Consider the following 26,965-nt stretch of genomic DNA (forward strand, 5'->3'; position numbering starts at 1 on the left):
AAAAAAAAAGAAAAAAAAATGGGCCTAAGAACTTTTACATGGAACCCCACGAGCATATGGTTTTACAACGAAAAATCAACCTTTAAAAGCTGAACTTTAGGGTCCTCCATTTTTGTAATGGCCAGGCCAACTAAAGTTGAAATTAAATTCCCCCAAAGAAAAGCCGCTGAGTAAAGAGCTAGATTCTGCTCCCTTATACCCCCTTAAAACCCTACTTTTCATTGGAAGTAAAAAAGAAATTTTGGCTTTTGGGTTTATACTTAGGATTCCTCACTTTAAAAACAGACAATTTTGTAATTTTAACTGACTATACTTAAGTCTTGTGGGCCAAGATAAGCCCTGGGTCCCCGGGCCATTGAAAGTCGTTGGCCGTTAGTGTATATTTTGATTTTTGAGTAACAAATGTCATCTTCTCATAGGTTCAAAATGTAATTAGTTACCACAGTTGTTTTGATAAACATGGATGCTATAATAGGTTAATTATGGCTACAAGGTTAGTCATCATAAACACAAACTCTGACATGGTGGAACCTATATTACTGACAAAACCAAAATTCACCTTGTTTTACACCCTTTTTTTTTTTTAATATCCAATCCCAACCCATCACGTGGCCATTGAGCTCCCAGTCCCCCCCTTAGCTGGACTGGATGCCCTCTTTATCAAATTATACTTGAGAAATCATCTCATCCTTTCTTTTGGAAGATTTCTTCATTGAAAAAATATATTGTTTTATCATACTAAAGCCTTTTATTACTTTTACAAACTCCTTTTAATCACTTTATTTGAAAATACTGAAAGAAAAATCATGTAAATTGGAAAAATATACTACCAGAAATGTTTAGACGTATGAGAAGTATGTAGAAACATAAAAATATCTTCTTTATACCCATTAATTAAACTAGTTTTGATGTGCTTTAAGGTAGCAATACAAATACAACACACAACAACTTGGCCTGGAATACCAAAAACATGTGGATGATTTAATTAACATTATATTGTGGAAAAATAAATTAATTTGTGAAAATTGGTATTGTCATTGCTTTCCACCGTTTCGTCCTATTCTCCGTCCCATTTCATGTTTTAATTAAAAGAAATAAGGAGTTAGATAATAATTCTCACTTTTGTCACATATCATCCACAGCGTGCGTTGTTATGATATTTATATGTCGTTGATAAGCCGAACCAGACCCACATTTTTAATTAATGTGATTGCTGTAAGCTTTTAATTTTTTGGTGGGGAAAGGTGAAGAAGATTAGTAATGTAGTCCAAATCTTTCATGGCTCCCACCAACATGGTCTAATGAGGAAACGCCACATCTCTTTGATTCATTTGAGACTTTATTATATTACCAAGTGCATTTAGATCATGGGTTCCACTTGGTTGAAATTCATTCTTAAAGACTCTTTATAAAGCCATCGAGTATTGTATTAACAGAGAATAGGTTGATGTGGTTCACCCAAATAATATCCGTAATTTAATGAATTGAATTGCAACCTCAATTATCTCTGAATTTAAAAATAGAATTCGTTTTCATTATACCTACCGGGTGGTCCTTCCTGCCAAGATTGATTAATGGAAGTGACTACTCTGAGGAAGAAGCCAATGGAAATGGGATAAAAACGGACAGACCGAAAATTGGCACTATGCTATGATATTTCTTCACTGTGGTCCATCCAACACACTGTTATAATTTTGATGTGAATGCTGAGTAAGATATAGTGGATCGATGAGTGCCAATGGAAGATGATAAGATTTGCATGCTGAGTAAGATAATAATAATAAAATGCATGGCATAAATGGTCATTATTGTGTTATATGTTACTACTCATATATATATATTCTTTGTGGGATTTTGATCTGGAACGCACAAAGATCGATTTTTCTGTGCACTTTTCTTCCTCCTTTTTGCTTTTCTTCATTCACGTGGTTACTCGCTAGCTAGGGTTACACCATTTCTACACTGAAGGAGATTTTTTTTTTTTTTTTTTAATGTAAATATGAAGCTGTAACTTGAATAACTATGAACGTACAGACAGATAAATATCGGCAAGAAAAAAGAAAGCAAGATGTGGCCTTAATGAGACAAATTAAGAAAGTTAAAAACTACTTTGGTTTCTAAATACATTTACCATGGCCGTGTTCAAAATCAATTCATGTAATAACAGTTTCAAGTGTACTTTGTGAAGCTTTTTAATCAAGACTTTTAAACACAAGCTTTCGGCTAAACAGCCGTTTCTTTTATTGCAGACATGCACAGATATCAATTAGAGTGGGTTAGTAAGTAAAATTCATTGATCCACGTGTTAAGTATTGTAATTATCGATGCCAAAATGGCTGATACATGGATTTGCAATTTACCCAAAGAGGAAAAAGGGTTTTGATTATATATTAAATTAATGATGGTAAAATATGGAATAGTGCAGAAACTATTATAGATGATGAAGAGGGAGGGAGGAGTAGGTGTGAGATTGATAATTAAACAGACGACTCTTTTGTCTCCACTCTTGGAAATGGAGGTCCAGGCACTATCAGAATTAAAGCAATAAAGAATAAAACGACATACACGCTTGACGCTCCCTCGAGAGTAGCTACTCTATCCCTTCCCTTTCACCTTCTTTTCATGGCATCCAAAGACAGTAATGTGAGTTGGAAAGCCAACAATCAGGGGGCTCCTCTTCCAGTTCACTACCATCTAGTACTATTAATTTCATACACATATATAACATATGAAATCATCATGCATGCATGCATGGCATGCATCAACAGAAGAGACAGGATTAATTAAATTTTTTTTTTTTTTTCATATATGTAATTGTATATGATGATTGCTAATTAAAAGATAGGTTTCATTGAAATTTATCATGAATACATGAAGCGGTCCAATTTCAAGGTTTGAAAAGACAAAACATGATTAAAATTTTCTTTTATTTTTGAGTCTATGTATATATTGTTGAAATGAAGTTGTTCAGGGGATGCAGAAATAAGACATAAGATGGTGACATATCTATGAGTACAAGTCGAGAGTGGTGCTGTCTTGCATTCAGCATCAAATCAAAAACCATATCTGAAAAACTCATTCAGCATCATTCTATCTTTTGAACTCTTTAAAAAAAAAAAAAAAGAAAAAAAAATGGGCCTAAGAACTTTTACATGGAACCCCACGAGCATATGGTTTTACAACGAAAAATCAACCTTTAAAAGCTGAACTTTAGGGTCCTCCATTTTTGTAATGGCCAGGCCAACTAAAGTTGAAATTAAATTCCCCCAAAGAAAAGCCGCTGAGTAAAGAGCTAGATTCTGCTCCCTTATACCCCCTTAAAACCCTACTTTTCATTGGAAGTAAAAAAGAAATTTTGGCTTTTGGGTTTATACTTAGGATTCCTCACTTTAAAAACAGACAATTTTGTAATTTTAACTGACTATACTTAAGTCTTGTGGGCCAAGATAAGCCCTGGGTCCCCGGGCCATTGAAAGTCGTTGGCCGTTAGTGTATATTTTGATTTTTGAGTAACAAATGTCATCTTCTCATAGGTTCAAAATGTAATTAGTTACCACAGTTGTTTTGATAAACATGGATGCTATAATAGGTTAATTATGGCTACAAGGTTAGTGATCATAAACACAAACTCTGACATGGTGGAACCTATATTACTGACAAAACCAAAATTCACCTTGTTTTACACCCTTTTTTTTTTTTAATATCCAATCCCAACCCATCACGTGGCCATTGAGCTCCCAGTCCCCCCCTTAGCTGGACTGGATGCCCTCTTTATCAAATTATACTTGAGAAATCATCTCATCCTTTCTTTTGGAAGATTTCTTCATTGAAAAAATATATTGTTTTATCATACTAAAGCCTTTTATTACTTTTACAAACTCCTTTTAATCACTTTATTTGAAAATACTGAAAGAAAAATCATGTAAATTGGAAAAATATACTACCAGAAATGTTTAGACGTATGAGAAGTATGTAGAAACATAAAAATATCTTCTTTATACCCATTAATTAAACTAGTTTTGATGTGCTTTAAGGTAGCAATACAAATACAACACACAACAACTTGGCCTGGAATACCAAAAACATGTGGATGATTTAATTAACATTATATTGTGGAAAAATAAATTAATTTGTGAAAATTGGTATTGTCATTGCTTTCCACCGTTTCGTCCTATTCTCCGTCCCATTTCATGTTTTAATTAAAAGAAATAAGGAGTTAGATAATAATTCTCACTTTTGTCACATATCATCCACAGCGTGCGTTGTTATGATATTTATATGTCGTTGATAAGCCGAACCAGACCCACATTTTTAATTAATGTGATTGCTGTAAGCTTTTAATTTTTTGGTGGGGAAAGGTGAAGAAGATTAGTAATGTAGTCCAAATCTTTCATGGCTCCCACCAACATGGTCTAATGAGGAAACGCCACATCTCTTTGATTCATTTGAGACTTTATTATATTACCAAGTGCATTTAGATCATGGGTTCCACTTGGTTGAAATTCATTCTTAAAGACTCTTTATAAAGCCATCGAGTATTGTATTAACAGAGAATAGGTTGATGTGGTTCACCCAAATAATATCCGTAATTTAATGAATTGAATTGCAACCTCAATTATCTCTGAATTTAAAAATAGAATTCGTTTTCATTATACCTACCGGGTGGTCCTTCCTGCCAAGATTGATTAATGGAAGTGACTACTCTGAGGAAGAAGCCAATGGAAATGGGATAAAAACGGACAGACCGAAAATTGGCACTATGCTATGATATTTCTTCACTGTGGTCCATCCAACACACTGTTATAATTTTGATGTGAATGCTGAGTAAGATATAGTGGATCGATGAGTGCCAATGGAAGATGATAAGATTTGCATGCTGAGTAAGATAATAATAATAAAATGCATGGCATAAATGGTCATTATTGTGTTATATGTTACTACATGCAAAATAAATATAATATAATATACAAGATGTCGGGGATCTAGGGCTAAATGACAACTTCAAGCTCGACTTTTTAGATTTGTAATGTAGAAACTTGTAAGTATTTAAAGAAAAGAAAAGAAAAAAAGATCCTTCTTATCCAGGTTTGGCTTTTTCCCATAATAATATCTCACTGTTCTCACTTCAATGCCAACAGTTTGATACTACATTAAGATGATTAATTAGCGATGGACTGGTGGAGAGAGAGGCACGTACCAAGGAGCTATTCATGATCAAGACTTTGGGGACCGAGCAGTCTCTTCATTTAGCTATAAGCCAAAGGATTCACCGAGCATGCCTCGCAAAATTCCAATATTTGTGCTTAAAAGTGGTAATAAAACAAATTGCAACGCTACAAATTCTATATTGTCAATCACGTGATTTCCATACGACTTAAATAAATAAATAATTAAAGAGAGAAGAAATGAAAGAAAGATATGGAATGATTTTATTACATTTATGAATCCAATACAGCACGCTTGAAAAGGCCCCAAAGACCTTTGTATATGTTGCCATGAAAGAGGGGTTAATTCACCCCTTGGACAAAGAAAAAACAAATCAAAAGAAAAGTAGTGTGCACACGTGTAACCATTCACACGTATGAACACCGCTGAAAGAGTTGAGTATTTAATGTTAGGCCAATTAACGTCATGTCAAGGCCAGGGCATTTCCCGCCAAAAAAACACACATACACAAACCACTCATAGTCATATATATATATATATAAATTAACTAACATGGCCATCACTGGAGCCATGTTGTTAATTATCATATATCATGTTATGTCTTCTTCGCTTTGGCTTTGTCAAAAGTTGCAGAGATGATCCAGAAGAAAACGATATGGAGCGCCTCTTGATGGGAAGTTTTGACAAATATATATATATATATACTCGATACTTATTCAAACCCTCCATTCCCTTATTTTTCTCAATTTTCTTCTCTTTTCCCCCAAAGGGTCCCGCCATCTCCCCTTCTTTCATTCAACAATCAATGCAGCCTTTGAATTCAATCCCCACTTCTTTCACACTCCACTCTTTCTCAATCTTTCCCCAACTTTTGTCACATAAATATATATATATATATAAAATATTTATGTAACAAATCCCCTTCCCTTGGGAATCGGCAATGCCATTAATGGATGGATGGATGGCAATCCACCAACTTAAAGAAACAAAACAAATTAATAAATCAATCTTCCAAACTCACCAAACTCTCTCATACATACATATAAATATATATATACTAAATAATCTACATCACTCATGTTAATTTACTCTCAAAACCCTCCAAAAAATATCGAGGATTCTCGACAACTTGGACCCCCATTTTCTTTTCTTTTTATATTATCTTCTCCTTACTCCGAGTTTCCTTTGTCATCATCTACCCATAAGCAGTTATTTAATTTTCTCCTTTTATAAGAAATTGGAGATGGAGATGGAGATGGAGATGGAGATGAGGATGATGAGTCACTGGAGGATCTCATTCTGGCACGAACTGTTACGCGAAGCTGCGGTAAAACTTTTGGTGCTTTTCTCCGCCTATCATTAAGCACGAGCTGTTGCATCAACCGGTAGCAGCTGATGATTTTCTCCTGCAAAAAATGGATACGTTCCCAAGTTGGCATAATAGTTTTTGGTCCTTAATGATAATATATGAAATATTACTCGCTTACTTTGCTTAGTCCATCACACCAGGATTCAGCATGTTCAGGATTAGCAAGAGACAAATTTGGAATTTCATTGGCTGCACAAAGAATCGCTGCAGCAGCAATGCTTGACGGCCAATACTCTAAAAAGCTGGCCTCTGTTCATATTATCATCTCATTATTAGGCTTCTACATTTCTCTATACGATGTATACATATACGTAGAGTGCATGCATGTATTTACATAAATATTGTATTACCTTGGATATTGGATAAAATAATTTCCGAGGCCCGAGAAATTAAGAACCCCATAAAAGCTCCTGTTGGATCAAGTTTGCATGCGAAAAACCCAATGAAGCTGAATGGTGTCACGGATCGTAGCCTCCAATCTAAAACACTGAGCACCAGAAGCTCCATTCTGCGGATAGTTTTTGTTTCAAAAATATATTTGGCTCCTTTAACCTACAATGATAATATTAATCCAGAGTCCCAGACTGAATAAGCTATGTATATTTCATCAATGCCGCAATCAAATTATCGAAGTAATATATATTTCATTAGTGTGTTAGGTGCTCGTTTAGAGAAGTACCTGAAGATCCAACAGAGAAGGAACCAGTGGTTCCTCCATCTTTGCAGCTAATGACAAGCAAGCAACAGCAAGAAGTTGCAGAGGCCACCCCTTATTTTGCTACACGCAAAAACCGTGTAATTAACGAAAATTGTGTTATCCATAACAATGGTAATGGTAATTAATTAGTCTTTAAGCCGCCTCTACTTTATGAACAGTAGTTGATTAATTATATTGATTCTAGAATCATTATATAATATTACCCCCGTAGTGCATTTCCACGTGCTGAGAAAAATATGTGAAAGTTAAATTTATAAAAGCATATTGTATAGTTTATATAGCACATTTTATAGTACTAAAGTTTATAAAGGCATGATAAATACCCCAAAAAAGTTAAGACTGTGTATTGCTTAAGAAAGGTTGATAAATGTTTGGTTGATTCTATAGGGAAAACAAACAGTGTTTATTTACTGTGGTTAATTAATAATTAAATTAATTAACCACTCGTGTCATTTTCTTATTCTGAAAAGTCAAATACAAATACCCCAATAGTCAAAATAATTAATCACTTCAATAAATCAATTCCGCGATCATTATCAACTGCCGGGTATTGTGTATTGCAGTCCAGCTAATTGTAACTTTCACGGACCGATACTTACCGGCAACCGGTGAGAATACAGAAACCGATCCATGTAATTGACGGAGAGATACGCCGTTAATGGCTGGAAATTATAGTATGCTTGCACCTGCATAAACCAGACAAATATTTATCACTTTTTTCACCATACAGATACCAAAAAGAATCCAGCATGATCTCCATAAGTTAGACAGCTGGTAAAAATTGTCCTAAAAGACATTAAATCAGATCTATGGCTTAGTTTAAGCGGGTGAGAATATGCAGTATTATATTTTTTAGCATCAAAAACAACTACGTAAAACATCACTGTATTAATAATAGAACAATGATAATACCTTGAGAATCCACGCAACAGATTGTTCTCTAGCCGAGACATCGAGAGACTGAGTTTGAAACTGAGTCAAGTAATCAAAACCAGGAACAAAGTTTCTCTCATCCATTATAAACCCAGCGATAGACTCTTCAATGGAGGCAGAAGACTCGAGGTCCGATGATGAACATTCCGGTGAAGACTCGCCGGAGAAGATGCCGGAATCCTCGCCGCAAAGAAGGTCGGGAAAGTTACTCGAGCACGTCACCGACATGTTTGTGATTATATTCTCATCGATCGATCGCGACTGGTTTCTTTAAAGAAACTCCCCCGAAAACTGATCGGAGAAGAAATCAGCAAAGTGGGAGAGTGAGTGAGTGAAGAAAGAGACGAGAGGTTAGCTATGTTCCTGCTTGTTGTGGATGTTGGGTTGAAATTGTATGTGTTTGTTTGGATATAAATATGAGGCCAGTGATCAGTGATCAGTGATTTTGTTTTTATTTTTTATATTTTTGTTTTATTTTTTTGGAGGTAAAATTGAGAGGGGGAGGATATATCTGAAAAGAAAGAGAGAGAGTTTTGGATTTCCCGGGAAAAATGGGTTACCATTTTGGGACGGGGAGGATTTTTTTGCGTTTGTGTTATTACAGGAAAATTAAGAAGTGTTACGTGTTGAGGTTAGGACTTAGGTTTTGTTTTGGTTTTGCGCCTTGATTACGAAGGAGAAGCCAGGACGTACTTTAATTGCCACGTGGGGTGTGATATGTAATTCACACACGTTTGAGAATGGGGATTCCTTCCAGAAAAGTGAGGCGTTTTCATGTATTATACGGTAAAGAGTAAGATTGTAGTAAACTTTATTCAAATTACATAATATAAATAATATTGTAAACTTTTTTAATACCAAAAATACTAAACCCAGAACATGAAAAGTATAAGAAAAAATCAATTATTATATGCTATCATTATTACCATTCAATTATATATCAATTAATTGAGCCATCATTATTTATGAATTAAATTGTTAGATTTTTCTTCAAAATTAAATTTATATCTTAAATGTTAATGAAATGAAGTGACCAAATTGAATACGTGGCGATGGAATATGAAACTAGAGAGTCCATGACAAGACAAGGGTTAATTGCAGGGTAATTATGTCATTCCAGCTTTAAACATTACTTTCCCATTGGCCAAGAAAAATATGAGTGAAAAGGAAACGGTGTGTGTCTTATTTGCGGGGAACTCCACCAACGCCAGTGAACACAAGAGAAGGTTTAATGATGTCATCCATCATCATGTCATATATTAAACAATATTTGCGTATTTTTATAAATATTAAAACAATTTCAAGAGGTATTTTGTTTAAATTATTATAAATAAATGATTTTATTGATCTATAAATAAAAATATGAGAACCACTTAATGTGTTACATGTCATATTCGTGGGGGCACAAAAATGGGAATAGGCCATACACCTTAAGAGCATTCAAATGATGGCAGCCTATAAAAGTATATATATCTTCCCTACAAATTAAACTATAATGTTAATATCTTTTCTATGCTATGATTATTACTCAATCTTTGTCAACTTAATAATTTTATTAATTTATAATTAGCTTTAATTTAGGAGCTTCTAAGACTTTTGATTAATTCATGAAAATGAAGTATTTTGTTCAATTTATATCTCTATATGTGTTTTTTTGTGTTTTATTGAGTATTTGGGGCGTTTGTGAATTTGATACTCAACTTAATTAATTATATATTTTATATAAATTGTAATTTACGTTCTTCTTACCTTAACTAACGATATAATCTAATTTTGAAAAATTGCATATATTGATTTAATTAATCAATTTTATCAGTAAAGATGATAAAAGAGAGAATTTTGATTAAATGGATTATTTAATAAATGAATCAAATTCAAATCCTCCAAATCAATAAATTTAGCTTAAGTAAACATTTTGTATTAGATTTTCAATAATAAACATCAAATTGACGCCTACTTATATATGAATGGTTAGTTGAAGAAAATAATAAACTATTATTATTATTATTATTATTTTACTTTTGCTAATGAAGGTGCATAATTTATGATATAAAAGAGAGAGAGAGAGAGAGAGAGAGAGAGAGAGAGAGAGAGAGAAAAATAATTATCATGTTTAATAAATTTTATAAATTATAAGTTGATTTTAAATTGAAAAGCAACTTAAAATGGTTTAGTATTTTTGAAAAGCAATTAATATTGAATAAGTTTTTAAATATCTTTGAAGTATCCAGCACTTTCATTAATTTTTTATTTAAAAAAAATAAGAAATATCCTGCACTATCATATATTATATTTTAAACGTATAAAAAATTTATTCTTATATATAATCTAAAACATCTTTTTAAAATATTAATTGAGCACTGGGTGTAGGTAGTAGGATCCTCTATAAAAAGATATTAACTTCAGGGGAGATTGTGGGAGAAATAAGTCTTGGACGTAGATTTGGCATCAACAACTCTGTTTTTGATCTTTTCAAAATGTCTTTCAGTATTTATATCGAAAATACTTGCCGGCCATCAAAAACCAAGATCGACTCGCCTTCTTAAATTACAATTGGAATTAGTCAATTAGAGGGCCATTTAATTAGTAACTATAGTTTTATATATTTTTCACCAATTGATGGAATTAGAGGGCCAACTAATTAGTAACTGTAGTTTTATATATTTCACCAATTGATTTAATTATATTATGGACCAATTTGTAAAACTTGTTGTGCAGCAGAAAAACAAACTATAACATTAGCTATTGAAATATAATAACAACTACTAAAGCAAAAATACATGACCACAATAAATGCAAAAATAAAGAACACCAAGAAATTTAACGAGGTTCGGTATTGTTACCTACGTCCTCGAACACGGCAGAAAAACTCTACTATTCTCTGAAGAATATTACAAACACTATTCTCTGAAGAATATTACAAACTTTTGAACAATACTGCAAATACCCAAAATAAAAGGGAATACAGAAAAAACTCTAAACCATAGGGTAAGAACCCTTTACAATAGGAGTATAAGTAGAAGTATTTTTGGGATGATTAACAATACAACTTGGCCTCCTTTATATAGATCTTAATTCCTAGCCTCATTCATATTCCCACTTGATGTAGGATTTCTAATTATCCTATTCCTATTCGATGTAAGATTGCTAATTATCCTATTCCTATTCCTACTAGGAGTTGGATTGCTAATGAGTCAATTTTTTAACAAATCTCCACCTTGAAGAATTAGCAACCTTAAAAATTCTTCTGATAAATTCTACAACACCTTTAAATACGCCAAATGATGCGATCAAACTCGCAAGATGTTAATCAAGCTCAAACAATGATTGAACTTAACCATCATCACCACTTTTATTAACATATCTGTAGGGTTTTCAGTAGTCCCAATCCTTTGTAGGCAAATTTTTCCTTTACTAAAGGTTTACCGCACAAAGTGGTAACGAACATCTATATGCTTAGTGCGAACATAGAATACTGGATTCTTTGCTAAGTGAATAGCACTCTAACTATTAGAGTAGATAGTGATCTTCTCCTGATTAATCTTCAATTCTTCCAATAGTCCTTGTAACCAAATAGCTTCCTTTATAGTCTTTGTAACTGTCATATGTTCTGCCTCTGTAGTAGACAAAGCAATTGTAGACTGTAAAAAAGATTTCAAACTTACCAGAGCTCCAACAAGAGTAAATACATATCCAGTTGTTGATCGACGCTTATACAGATCACTAGCATAATCAGAATCAACGTAGCCAATAGCAAACTACTAAGATGGTCATTCTGCTCAAAAACAAAACCAATGTCTACAGTACCTAAAATGTACCGTAAAATCCACTTCGCAGCTTGCCAATGTCCTTTACCAGGATCATGCATATACATGCTCACAATTTTCAACTGCATATGAAATGTCAGGCCTAGTACACACCATTGAATACATCAAACTATCTATCGTATTTAAATACGAAACCTTTGACATATATTCTTGTTCTTCATGTGTACTTAGAGATAACGATGCACTAAGCTTTATATGAGGAACAAGTAGAGTACTTACATGTTTTGACTTTGCAGTTACCCCAAAACATTGTAAGACTTTCTTTAGATACTACTTTTGAGTCAAACAAGCCTTGCCTCTCACTCTAGCTCTACAAATCTCCATGTCAAGAATCTTCTTAGCTTCACCCAAATCTTTCATCTCAAACTCTTGATTCAACTGAGATTTTAATGCATCAATTTATGACATGTTTCTAGAAGCTATCAACATATCATCAACAAACAAGAGTAAATAAATGAAAGAACCATCTTGTAACTTGCAAAAATACACATAATTATCAAATTTGCTTCTTGTGTACTTTTGACCCATCATAAACCTATCAAATCGCTTGTTCCATTGTCTCAGAGATTGTTTCAAACCACAAAACAATATTTTTAGTTTACATACCCAATATTCTTTCCTAATAACCCTGAATCCTTCTAGCTGAGTCATATAGATTTCCTCTTCCAAATCACCATGTAGAAATGCAATTTTCACATCAAGTTGAACTAGTTCAATATTCATCTACGCTACAAAGGCCAACAAAATCCGAATGGAAGAATTCACTATAATCAATTCCTTCATTCTAAGCGTAGCCTTTCGCCACCAACCCAGCCTTGAATTGGAGTCTTTCAAATTAGGAAATCCTTCTTTCTTTGCATGTACCAATTTGCATCCAATTGCCTTCTGATTCTTTGGTAATATAACTACCTCCCAAGTTTCATTCTTTTGGAGAGACTGTATCTCTTCTTTCATGGCTTTTCTTCCACTGACTAATTTTGGAATTGCTGTCTGCTTTTAAAAGTTGAAAGAACTTCATCATCTTCAATTGGGAGTGCATAGGCCACCATATCAACAAAACGAGCAAGCTTGCGAATTTCTCGTCTTTGCCTATTAATGACAATGGATTCTTATTAAGGTTCTTGGGAAGAATCCTTCTCTTCTTCTCCAATGGACTCCTCCATCATAGAAATGTCATTTTTTGCTTCAACATTTCTAGCTGGGCTAACAAATGTTGTTTTAAACTCCACCTGCTACCGAGTACGCTCCATATGTTGTGGAGTACTGTTAACCTTTATTTGGTTTCCTGTTTTCTTCTCTAACATAGAAGACTCGTTAAATATCACATCCCTCCTAAACAGTATTTTCTTCGAACTTGGACACCAAAGACGATATCCTTTCACACTTAAGGTAATCCCCATGAATACTATTTTCTTTACTCTAGGATCTAACTTAGACTTTTTCACATGATAATAAGCAGTGGGACCAAAAACATGTAAAAAGTTATAATCAGAAACAGGTTTTCTAGACCAAAATTCTAATGGAGTTTTTTTCCTTATTGCAATCGATGGTAAACGATTAATGAGATGACATGTGTAAGTAATTGCCTCAGCCCAAATTTCTTTGCCTAACCAACATTAGACAAAATACATCAAAGTGTAGTTCGATTCATGCATTTTGCCACCCCATTCTGCTATGATGTATTTCTTATTGTAAAGCGACGTACTATACCTTCATCTTGACAAACATTTAGAAAAGGATCACTATGATACCCCCCATTGTTATCTGTTTGTAGTTGCTTAATCTTTCTGCCAGTTTAAGTCTCAATCATCTTTTTTCCATTTAAGGAAAACCCCGAGTACATCATCTTTAGTCTTCATAATATACACCCAAACTCTTTTGAAAAAATCATCTACAAAATTGGCAAAATAATGCATATCTCCCAAAGATGTTGTTTTGATAGGTCCCCACACATCAGAATGAACATAATGTAGAACACCTTAGTATTATGGATTGTGGTGCCAAACTTCACTCTTTTTTACTTTCCCGAAACACAATGCTCACAAAAATCCAACTTAAAAGTCTTTACACCTTTCAAAAAGTTTTGATTCACCAAACTAAATAAGGTTTTTTCACCTATATGCCCCAAACGCATATGCCATAGCTTGAGCATTTTTGAATTTGTACCTTTCTATGGGACTGTAATAATCGTTATACCATTATAGTAATATAGGATGTTTCTCCTTATACCTTTCATTATCACAAGAGCGCTTGAAGAAACCTTTAAAATTTCATCTCGCATATTCACTGTGCAGTCTTTAGATTCGAAAGCTCCCAAAGAAATGAGATTTTTTTTTCAACTTCGGTACATATCGAACATCTTCTAGAATTCTGGTTAAGCCATCAAGATTCTTCAACTGAATTAAACCTATCCTAGTTGTTTTGAAAGCATCATCATTTCCAAAATAGATAATTCCACCATCAAGTTCTTCAAAGTTAAAGAATCACTTTTTGTGAGTACACGTATGATAGGTGCAACTTGAATCCAAAATCCACTCATTTGAGCAAAATGTGGATGGTTGGCTAACTAGAGAAAAATCTTACTCATATTCTTCATGCTCAACAACATATGCATCAGAAATAGCTTTGCTCTCTTTCTTTCGCAACTTCAGACAATCATTCTTTTAATGCTCTTTCTCATGACAAAAGGCAAATTAATCCTTGTTGATTTTTCCCCTCAAACGAGATCTTCCCCTTTTCTCCTTCTTATGACTTTGGCTACGTCTTCTTCCTATAAACACCTCTACTAACTCATTTCTATATTCTCCTTCTGATCTTCCTTCTGAATTTCATGATTAGACAAGGTAGAACATACTTCTTCAAAAGACAAATTTTATTTCCCATGAAGAAATGTAATACTAAGATTATCCAACTCATCCAGAAGATAACCAATCAACAACATGTCTTTATGCTCATCTTTGAATGTTTCATCCAAATTTAACAAATCAGCGACCAATTTGTTAAATGTATCAATGTGGCTACTAATACTCGTACCTAGTTGCAACTAAAGACGAAACAATCTTTTCATCAAATAGAGTCTATTCTCTTTACTTTTCTTCATGTATTTGTTTTCTAATGCTTTCCATAACTTACTAGCAGACTTTTCTTTCATGAATTGATACTTCTACTCTTTACAAAGACATGAGCGAATCATTCCACAAGCTTTTACATTCAACCTCACACAATCTTTTTCATTGATATCTTCTGACTTCTCCTTCTCTAGAACTATATCTAGATCTTGCTAACACAAGTTATCAATTACCTCACACTACCATAAGCCAAAGTTATTGTGACCAGCAAAATTTTTAACATCAATTTTTGCATTTGTAACCGTCACTGGTTTTACTGAGGTAGATGATGATGTCATTTGTGTCTTACTCAATTGACTTGGTGGAGAATCTTCCGACAATGATACCATTTGTATCTTACTCAATTTACTTGGTAGACAAACTTCCCCCATAACCAAGCTCCATAAATTATTATATTCAATAGCTAGCCAAAAAATTAACAATAGCCCCAGGATAGTAGTAAGTGCTGAAAATGATTCATTATGCACCTGAAAAAATCCCAAGAAACTGGAGGGGTCACAAATGATCCCACTTAAAACCTAACCTCCTTGGACATTAATCGTCTTATTGACAAAAATTTTCTAGACGTGCATATAACCATATAACTAGCTACTCATTATCCTAAACTTAGGCTCTGTTACCACTTGTTATGTAGTGGAAACACAAACTCTAACACAAGCTATTGAAATATAATAATGAACAAGTACTAGAGCATAAATAAACGGCCACAATAAATGCAAAAATAAAGAACACAAAGAAATTTAACAAGGTTTGGTATTGTTACCTGCAAAAAAACTCCACTATTCTTTGAAGAATATAACAAACTTTTGGGCAATACTACAAATATCCAAAATAAAAGGAAATACAGAAAAAACTTTAAGCTATAGAGTAATAACGTCCCCTTACAATAGGAGTATATGGAGAAATATTTTTGGGATGATCAACCATACAACTTGGTCTCCTTTATATAAACCTTAATTTCTAACCCCATTCATATTCCCACTTGATGTAGGATTGCTAATTATCCTATTCCTATTCGATGTGGGATCGCTAATTATCCCATTCATATTACTACTAGAGTGGGATTGCTAATGAGTCAATTTTTTAACAAAAGAATGGTAATGCAGTGGCTAATAATTGGCCCTTTGATGTTTGAGATTTGATTCAATTGATAAATTGTAACATATTATTTATTTAAATAACGATAATTCACCACCATTAATCTAAATTATTATTAAGTTACATATAGTTATATACTTTTGTGGGTTGATGATGAAAGTTTTTTCTAGGAGTTCCTATAACTTTTTGTTTTGGATATGTTATGTATATTAGCGAATTTGAAGTCCTAAAAAAGTTATAAATAGTTATTGAAATGATATAAAGTCACTGCCTCCTTTCTTTCTCACTCATTATATTTACCCATGAACATTATTGACATGATTTAACATTTTGAACTCTAACATAAAGTTCCATATTTAATCTCACTCAAATCATACTCTATATCATTTATATGTTCCCTTCCTTAATTGATTTTACCTTTTCACTCTCATCATTCTTTTACTGTGGTAATTAAATAAAATAACACCTCATTAAAATATTCAAAAAAAAAAATTCACCTTTTATTCCAATTAATGAAAACTACTGGGTATCTTAGAGAGAAATTAGTGAGTGTTAATTTGGAAATTAAAAATATTTAACGACATTATATATATATATATATATATATATAACTGTTGCAGCCTCCAACCCAAAACAACCAATTCAAACCCAACACTATTTTCTGTTGATAAAGATGTAGAAAGATGGTTTATGCCCCTTCTGGCTTCATTTTATTTATGTAAATATATATTGTTGGATTTAGCTCATATATAAATGTGTTTGCGATTTTGCATCATCAATCTGTCATCTCAATCTCATAACATATCACATGTGTTTGGCTCACTAAAGGGATGGCATTTTTGGCCGGGTTGTGTAAGCGCACTTATATTTTAACTACATTACTGTTGGATTTGATTCTCACCAAATTTTCATAACATTAAAAGACAATTTCCATCATTCCAAATCAATACTTTGCTTTAAGGTTCAATTAATTATAGTTTAAGTCTAAATTCATACCCTTTAATTAAGAGAATGTTTCTATATATTTATAGTATGTATTTTCAGAGAAAAAAAAATCAATATATTATAAAATGGACAATGCCTTCAACATCTCTGCAGTCAATTGAAATAATGAAAGCTCACACAGAGAAATGGCAGTGCCCTTCCTACACATCATACGAATTTGACTCCTCACGAACACCCAACCCATATATTGTGGCGCAGTAAGAGCATGGGCATCATCAATTCATGATCGATGTATATATATTTCCACACCGAAATTTATTAAGAACCACTTGTTCGTTAGGCTGGCACTACAGTTTGTCAATGACAGAATAATTAAACTTTCAACTTCTTCAACACCAAATTCATTTCTATATGTTGAAATCATCACCATGTATAAAATTAATTATTCTAGCTACCTAGAGTAGACAATGTTAAACAATTTAAAGAAATAATAAAAAAAATGAGGTTAGGGTTTCATTGATACTATACAATGTAATTGAATACAAAAAGTATGATTTAACCTAAATACAAAGATATATATAGGCTAAACAAAAGAAATAATGAAAAGACAGATCTACCATTAATAAACAATAAAACAAAATAACTCATATTTCTTAACAGACACATAATCCATATTTTTATAGTTTGTTTGATTTATTAATTTTAGGTATATAATCTTGATTATACAACTATACATAACATAAATACCTATCCTAGGGATAAGGAATGGGAAATATGTTGTGAGTGGAAGAATTTCTTTTTTATTTAATCTTGGACAAGCTCACGAGCAAGAAACCCTACTACAATTTGTCCGATAGTTTCATCATATTGATACATCACTTATTAAAAATACCAATTGGGTACACATAATTTTGATTACCACTGTTTCTCCCTTTTTCTTCATCTCTTAGATAAGACTAATATATAGCAAGGGTAGGTATGGCTTTATATACATTTCTTTATCTTCTTCCTTTATTTTATTCCCGTATTTTCCCTCTCGCCATTAAAAAGTGAAGAAAAAAAAAACTTGAATCAGACCCACTTTGATGGAGAAATAAGTTGAAATATAAATCTAGTTTCAGGGACTTAGCCCTCATGATTTTTGGTATTGGTTCCTTTCTGGACTTATAACACACTCAAAATAAGCATAAATAGGACCCCAGTAGCACCTTTTTTGAACTTGGTCGGTGAGGCAGATTGAGACTTCCAACGCCATTGAACAATGGTTTTGAATTTTAGGTATTTGGTAGTTTTGAGTTCTTTTATTTATTAGTACCATCAATTCCAGTGCAAATAATGATGATTTTAGTGAAAGTATCAATAACTTTATAATGCTTTACTGACTATGGTATCGACTTAATTAATTATTAATTATCAAACCTCCATTATGTTCTTCTTTAGCATGCTTTAGGTTTGGTAGTTTGCTTAATTCATTATATTTATTACCATAATTAATATGTCTATAATATATAAAATAATATATCTTCCTTTTGAAGTGGCTAAAACTTGTAGATTCTACCTAAACCTTTATTTTATGCCATGCATGCCGTAATCCATTGGTTGTATATATAACTAAATTTAATCAACTTTATCTAATTATAAAACATAGGTGTAAGTATATGAGTAGTCACACCACAATATAATCTCATTGCGACAAGTTGGTCGATCATAATAGTATTGAAATCGAACCAAAATATTTACGATATATAAAAGAATTGTTGTGGTATTTGACTGAATTAACAAACAAAAACACTTCATTTAAAGCTTATAATAACATGAAATTTATACTTGCTGAAAGAGAACTAACACAAATGTGTATATATATATATAAGATTGGATTAACAAACTGTATCAGTGGTTCATCATGCAGAATATTATGGGAGTTTGAGACATATTTTGTTTATACTAGATGGAGACATTTCTACTTCCAAGAGCTATATAAATATATTCATATCCAAAATAAATCCGATGATTATAAGACAGGTATTTATCAACATAAAAATAAATAAACATTAAAGCATAAAATTGTTTTTAAGTCCTCATCAACTTCCTCTTCTATATATAAGAGTTAGGCTTGATATCGTCAATTATGTCATTCTCATTGACCTATTAAACTGCTTTGATAGACTGACCTCATACCTAAATTTTGTAAGATAAAACATTGACTAAACAAAGTGTCTTGAATTTGGTTAAAATGTTACACAACTTCCAAACCGGCTTTGTCCATAATCAGGGCTCTTTCTCAAACACTAATTTTGTTTGTTATATAATTAGCATTACAATTTTCAGTTAATTATTTAGATAAAAATAATTAATGGTTTCATATTTTTAGTTCAATAATGAAATCGCAAACAAACTTTTTCGTAGATAAGGGAAGCAAAACAATAAACATAAAGAAGTTGAGGAAAACATTGAATACAGAACAGTGTAAGCAATAAGAGTAAATTGACTAGCAAACAATCTGCCAACTACCAAACACATACCCAACTGGCTTCAAAAAATACTTAACTCCCAGCCTCTCAATTTTGACTATTTGGATATATTCTAGAGACAGCTATAGCTCTACAAACCTAATGCCAACATCCACGCAACAATGACCCCCCCAACTCTACAAAATATCAAATCAGGACTGCTATCGACACATGAAAACTGGTAAGTTCATGGGGTCTACTCAGCCTAGCACTTGTGTCAATGTTATATATTTAATATACAGTTTCTTTCTTTTCCTTTTTGACTATTGATTTCTTTCATTTGACAATGCATTTGCCCTTCGATTGTCTTTCTCATATTATATTTATCTTCAGTAACAGAATCTGCAATGAAAGGAAGATATGCAACAAGAATCAGGGCGTGGACTGGAAGATGGCTAACACTATTAGCAGGATGAAGATTTGGGCCTAAGAAAAGCAACATTTTTTCTGGTTGGTACCAAACTTGTCGGGCAATCCAATCACATGCTCAACATCAACTCTACTTCCCTGCCGCCCAAATTCTGCAAATTATCACTTAATTATTTACTTGCACATTACAGCCTTTCATCTGTACCATCCCTCCCCGTTGATTGTACAAAAAAATAAATAAAAATATAAAAAGAGGTACCGATTTCTGTTAAACCTTTTTATTGGTTCAGTCTCTTTTTGGAGACAGATATCCAACTCAGAATAACTCTGTGAAACACAGCTTGGAATGAAGATGATTGGAACCGTTGCATAGCATGAGTAAACAATAATGGTTGTCTATACCTTGAATAACGTGATGCAAAAGTAAGTTAGCCCGTGAAGGATATTTTGGCATTTTGTATACATAAAAATAGAGCGTAATTGGATAAAGACATCAGTCAGTTCGACCTATACAGCTTGAGACTTGGGAGTTAACGGAATCTGCAGGTTATGGATGGATGTGGGCACCAAGTAATTCTGCTCCTTTCCTTGCAAAAATAGAGCATGCATATATTTACATAATTTTGCCTTATCTCACCCTCGTGATATTTTTCTAGGAGTTGTCTGGAGGTCATCTTCAAGCTAGTGATTTGAATTTTTGAGTTCTTAGAATTTTGGATACGTATCTATATCTTCGTTCAAGAGAAAGGAATATGAATAGCTATCCATTAATCTGAAAAATAATAGCCCATATATATAGGGAATAAATAGCTGTCTAACAAAATAGCCATCATATTTTGTATATAATAATATATACACAGAATTATATTAATAAGGTCATATACATGTATTGGCGAAATTCACCATAAGATAAATAATGTTACCCATTAGAACAATGTTCTTATAATCTATGAACCTGAGCTGAGTATGTTTTAAAAAGCTGGGCGGTGCCGCTTAGGTAACACTTCTTGACTAATGACTCTTTCTAGACCCGGAAATAAAAAAATATGTTCGGTCCAAAGTAACACTTCCTGAATAATGAGTTATGATTTTCTAGGCCCAGAAATAGAAATATGTTGGGCCCGGAGTAACTAAACGGACTCTAGGCGCAAAAGGAAAATTTGGCGTCGCCCGGACTCGAACCGGAGACCTTCAGTGTGTTAGACTGACGTGATAACCAACTACACCACGACACCTTTTTTGGTCATTTCTCCAAATTTTAAAATAATTTTCAAAGTTACTATTAACTTTAACTACACTGAAAATATGTCATGTTTTATTTACCCCTGAGGGATGCCTAAATCTTAAACGCCCCCACAATTTTGAATAAGGACCCCTAGCATTATAACTCCCCCAATCTAGTTTAGTTGGATTTTTGGTAGATTATGAGATCTTGACTAATGTTTTAACCATACAATCACATTTCTTGTTGAAAAACTTGATAATGCTTCCAATTTATCTCTTGATATTTGCTTACATTTGCATTCGAAGAAGATGAACTAGATGAATTGCTTTTGGAATACATGTTTTTTATTACTTTTTATTGTTGTCTTACGTTTTTTATTATTGTTTTACTCAAGTGTAAGTATGCATGCATTTGGATAGAATTCACCAAAACATTAACATAATTCAATACATATAAGCTCACTTAAGAAGACAAAGTAATATCATTAGGGGGGTTTTTACTACTTATTTAGAATTGTGGATGCATTAAAGACTTAAGTATCCCTCAAGGGGTAAATGAGAAACTACCTTTAAAATAGGGATATTAATAATTAGCCAACAAAATTACCCTTATCAACCAAGTTTCCTCTCTTTCTTTATGTTTTTGAAATCTGATTTTTGAGCCTTGTCTCAAATTCTTGAGAAAATTGAAGTATATTTTTGGCATTACTTTTATAAAGCGAAATCTCAAGTTACCACCCTGGTTTAATTTATTCTAGATTCTTAACCTTAAACTAACACAGTTAATTGTTGTAGAATTTTGACATAGATGCAGAAGTACTATTACTAAATTGCACTCTCATCTTCATCTTCATCGTTTCGGTTTTACTATTGAGGCGCATGTTAGCAACGACACCCATCGCGTTCTCGGCCACTTTTCGACCGATTTCGGTGTCCAAAATCTATTATGTGACCACCTACTGAACCCTCTTAGCATCCTCTACAAGACCCATACCTCCATTAACTGCCATCACTCCCCCATTAGCCAGATTTTGCAATTTTCATTCCACCACTTTCAAGCCAAATTCCAGCCAAACCGGACTTCCAAAATCTGACCAACCACCACCAAAAGACTCCCTAGCCTCTCTACTACTAAAGCCCTATCAAACCTAACCAAATTCGCTCACCGTTCATCGCTGGCTAACCCTAGGATCCCTTTGTGGTGTAGTTGTGTTTGGGTTGTAATTGGAGCAGATTTAGGAGTTTTTTTAGTGAAATTGGTTTTAGTTGTGGAAAGTGTGAAGCTTAGGNAATGTTTTAACCATACAATCACATTTCTTGTTGAAAAACTTGATAATGCTTCCAATTTATCTCTTGATATTTGCTTACATTTGCATTCGAAGAAGATGAACTAGATGAATTGCTTTTGGAATACATGTTTTTTATTACTTTTTATTGTTGTCTTACGTTTTTTATTATTGTTTTACTCAACTGTAAGTATGCATGCATTTGGATAGAATTCACCAAAACATTAACATAATTCAATACATATAAGCTCACTTAAGAAGACAAAGTAATATCATTAGGGGGGTTTTTACTACTTATTTAGAATTGTGGATGCATTAAAGACTTAAGTATCCCTCAAGGGGTAAATGAGAAACTACCTTTAAAATAGGGATATTAATAATTAGCCAACAAAATTACCCTTATCAACCAAGTTTCCTCTCTTTCTTTATGTTTTTGAAATCTGATTTTTGAGCCTTGTCTCAAATTCTTGAGAAAATTGAAGTATATTTTTGGCATTACTTTTATAAAGCGAAATCTCAAGTTACCACCCTGGTTTAATTTATTCTAGATTCTTAACCTTAAACTAACACAGTTAATTGTTGTAGAATTTTGACATAGATGCAGAAGTACTATTACTAAATTGCACTCTCATCTTCATCTTCATCGTTTCGGTTTTACTATTGAGGCGCATGTTAGCAACGACACCCATCGCGTTCTCGGCCACTTTTCGACCGATTTCGGTGTCCAAAATCTATTATGTGACCACCTACTGAACCCTCTTAGTGTCCTCTACAAGACTCATACCTCCATTAACTGCCATCACTCCCCCATTAGCCAGATTTTGCAATTTTCATTCCACCACTTTCAAGCCAAATTCCAGCCAAACCGGACTTCCAAAATCTGACCAACCACCACCAAAAGACTCCCTAGCCTCTCTACTACTAAAGCCCTATCAAACCTAACCAAATTCGCTCACCGTTCATCGCTGGCTAACCCTAGGATCCCTTTGTGGTGTAGTTGTGTTTGGGTTGTAATTGGAGCAGATTTAGGAGTTTTTTTAGTGAAATTGGTTTTAGTTGTGGAAAGTGTGAAGCTTAGGGGACTTGTTTGTGTGTTTTCCGGCCTTTACCACTTCCTTCGACATCATTTTCTTCTTTGTTCAGCCGATGCACACAAGGTGTTCGCTAAATTGCCCCAGCGAACACCCAAAAAGAAATCAACTCCACCCAACAATGGACATGAGTGATTGTAAGGGTTGTCGCTGAGTCCGATGATGGTGAGGAAAGTTGAGGCATCGACGATTGAGCAGAAGTGTAATTGAGGGGAAGACGGTGGCACTAGCAACGACAATCACCTGACTGCTTTTAAAGGGCGAGGTCTTGGCGAGGTGGAAACGACAGTTGGTTCGGGTAGTGTTGGTGAGGGTTTTCTGGAGGACGGTGAGACTATGGCTGAAGGGGCAGAGTTGGGTTTGGGAAGGAAAAGGCAAAAGGGGTGTGGTGATGGGTGGCGACGATGGGTGGCAACGTCTCACCAACAAATCAAAACGAACACATACAATCAACTCCAAAATCAAACTCCAATGACAACAACCCAACTCCAAACTACACACAAACCATCAACAAACTCCTCCAAAAACTACAAGCAAACAACTCTCACAATTACCAAACAAATGAACAACACTCCAAACAACACAACAGCGGCGAAGGTCCAAGTTGGCAGTCAAATTAGTAGTAGGTGAGTGAAACCCAACCCAAACACACCACTGCCAAAGAGAGGGGAATGATAAGAAAAGAGGAAAAAGAAAGGGAAGAGAGAAAGAGAAGAAGATGGGAGGCCATTGTGAAGAAATAGTGTAGAGAGAGGGAGAAAACGAGAGGAACAAAGAGGGAGAGAGAGAGAGAGAGAGCCACGGTGAAGAAAAAGAGAGTGCACATAATCGGAATGGGTTAGTATGATGCTTTTACCCTTTAATTGTTAAAATAAAGAAAATGGTATTAGTTTAAAGGTAAGAATCTAGAATAAATTAAACCAAGGGTGACAATTTGGGATTTCGCTAAACCTCGGGTGGGAACATATCGTTTCCTCTTTGTTTGTAGACCAATTTTTTCTGACTAGGATAATTGACGAGATTAAGTATATACAGTAAAACCTCTCTATAGTCATAATGGTGGGACAAACTAATTTTATTACTATAAGGAGATTATTACTTAATAGAGGTGTAGTTACAAATTTTATTTTATTTTATAATTCATGTTTTAGTAGTACAATATTAAGATTTAAATTCATGTTTTAATAGTATTAGGATTTCAAATTCAACACTTCAATTGCCTACTTTTGAAATGAATAGAAGATCATGTCTTGGAACTAGCAAATATAAGTGTCCTTGATGGAATTGTAAATGCAATTGTTGCATGGTAAATTGATGTGAAACCACAGACAATTGTCAATTGTTTTAAACATTGCAAGATTAGGACCCTCGATGTCAATGAATTGCAAGTTACAAATTAAATGGAGGAGGAGAATCAAAGAGTCATAGTAGAATTGAATGATTATATTCAACAACTTCACCACACTAATCGAATGGATATTATCTTTCTCAATCATCCAAATGAAAAACAAGTCATATATGATTTATTTGAAGAAGAAATCATTGCTATAATTAGACAAGAATAGAAAGGAAATAATCATGAGTATGATAGTATAGAGATACAAAAAAATTCATGCGAAGAAGCTCTAAATATACTTGAGACGCTAGAAATATTTTGGCTTCAATAAGAAGATGTCCATGCTAGCGAGTAATGTACTTATTAAGATTGTTCAAAAAAATTCGATATTCGATCCGGATCTGCTTCGCTTCGATCCGAAAAAACCAGATATCCGAAAATTCGGATCGGATACGGATCATAATTTTAGAAAATCTGAATATCTGGATCGGGGTTGCTAAAAAAGCAGATATCTGTATTCGATCCGGATTTTACTAAAACTACGTCGTTTTGATTTTTATGCACACCCCTTTCAAATTTCAAATAACACTACAATTTTAATTTAACTCAAACTGAACCTAAATCTAACTCTAGCTCCCTTGACAGTCACAAACTCACCATCGCCATCTTCATTCTTCAGTCTTCACTTACAGTCACCAACTCACCATCGTCATCTCTCTCACTCACTCCTTCCACCATCAAAGCCAAGATCGTCATCAACATTGGAATCAGGGAGCCCCAAATCGTCAATTCCTTTCCTAAATCCCTAATTGAAGCCCCAAATCGATCGTAAGTACAAACAATCATATTCATATTCATCTCCATATCTCATCTCTTCTTTTATCTTCCATCTCTTTTTATAGCCCATAACTATTTACTTTTCATTTTTACTTTTAATTACTAACACAAACCTTGTTTCTCTTGCTTTTTGTTTAATTATTTTTATTCTGTACAAGTTTAATGGATATAATTTCCCTATTAGATTTGTGATGTAGTTATATTTTCCATACAATAAGATCCGATTCCTTTTTGTTCATTAGAAAATTTCAAGTTGTTTGTTGTTGTATTATTGTTAATTAGCTGTAAAAAATATTCTTTCAAGGAAATTTTTTTTAGTGATTGGTTTCTTTTTTCTAGTAAATACCAAGAAATGGGTTTTCAAATTTCTTTAGATTTGCTGAATTTTCTTTTTCCCTTTCGAAATTGTAGTGTTTTCTATTGTAAAGTCAAAATTTTATCGTTTTCAAAAGGTATGATACAGAAATTTAAAAAGGAAGCAATTGTTCAAAGAGATCAACTTCAAAATCAAAAGTCTCTGCTGTATAATTGAAGAACGAATTATTCAAAAAATCTGAACTTTCTTAAACAGTAAAGGTTCTTATAATTATACCTAACATGATTAATAACAACTCCCAACTCTTTTCTAATCACACAATTACTTTGTAGTTTGTAGAATAAAGAAGAAATTAAATTAATAGTGAACTACTATCAAAACCATACTCTTCAGTAGCTTTATCAAGCAGTTGCGAGAAAGTTGGATTCTTCAAGTAAGATAATGGAACAATTAATCTCCTTAATTCTTCACCCACATAAACTACGAAGTGTCCCTTTGGAGCTCTTCTCCCACCGTTTTGCTGGAATTGCTTTGGCATTTTGGCAAAGTATATAGATACAAGAAATTAAAACTTAAGAGTTAAGAGAGCAATTAAAAGTAAGTGTGTTTATGTGCCCAGAAGAAATGTGTATATATAGAAGATGATGTTGTTTGTCTTGTTGTCCAATGTTGACAACGTGGATGTACATTTTATTTAACATATGATGGGAAAGAGATGAATAATTATATAAGTTGTTGTGTGGCTAATAAAGGCATGATTGCATTATTTCACTTTATTTTGGGCAGTTCACTTTATTTTGGTTGTTTTTACT

The 26,965-nt window shown here is 33.4% G+C and overlaps 1 protein-coding gene and 1 non-coding gene across 2 annotated transcripts; both read right to left on the reverse strand.

The window, feature by feature from the left end:
* Positions 1 to 5,406: 5,406 nt before the first annotated feature.
* Positions 5,407 to 8,819, reverse strand: LOC116116303 (cyclin-D1-1-like). Its single transcript, XM_031402399.1, has 6 exons — positions 8,166 to 8,819; positions 7,853 to 7,939; positions 7,215 to 7,313; positions 6,886 to 7,087; positions 6,654 to 6,784; positions 5,407 to 6,572 (listed from the first exon to the last, which is right to left on the reverse strand). The coding sequence occupies exons 1-6, from the start codon at positions 8,412 to 8,414 to the stop codon at positions 6,336 to 6,338; spliced, it is 1,005 nt and encodes a 334-aa protein (XP_031258259.1). The 5' UTR covers positions 8,415 to 8,819; the 3' UTR covers positions 5,407 to 6,335.
* Positions 8,820 to 21,224: 12,405 nt separating this feature from the next.
* Positions 21,225 to 21,298, reverse strand: TRNAV-AAC. Its single transcript has one exon. It is a non-coding gene; the product is annotated as a tRNA-Val (tRNA).
* Positions 21,299 to 26,965: the final 5,667 nt, after the last annotated feature.

The sequence above is a fragment of the Pistacia vera genome, unplaced genomic scaffold (genome assembly GCF_008641045.1).
Source record: "Pistacia vera cultivar Batoury unplaced genomic scaffold, PisVer_v2 Contig77, whole genome shotgun sequence".
NCBI lineage: Eukaryota > Viridiplantae > Streptophyta > Magnoliopsida > Sapindales > Anacardiaceae > Pistacia > Pistacia vera.

Excerpts from the sequence above, each read along its gene's own strand:
- LOC116116303 (XM_031402399.1), bottom strand. The coding sequence starts at position 8,414 with ATGTCGGTGACGTGCTCGAGTAACTTTCCCGACCTTCTTTGCGGCGAG. Across the intron at positions 6,785-6,885 it reads TATTTTATCCAATATCCAAG|AGGCCAGCTTTTTAGAGTAT; the intron begins GTAATACAATAT and ends TAATATGAACAG. Across the intron at positions 6,573-6,653 it reads GGTGTGATGGACTAAGCAAA|GAGAAAATCATCAGCTGCTA; the intron begins GTAAGCGAGTAA and ends CATTTTTTGCAG.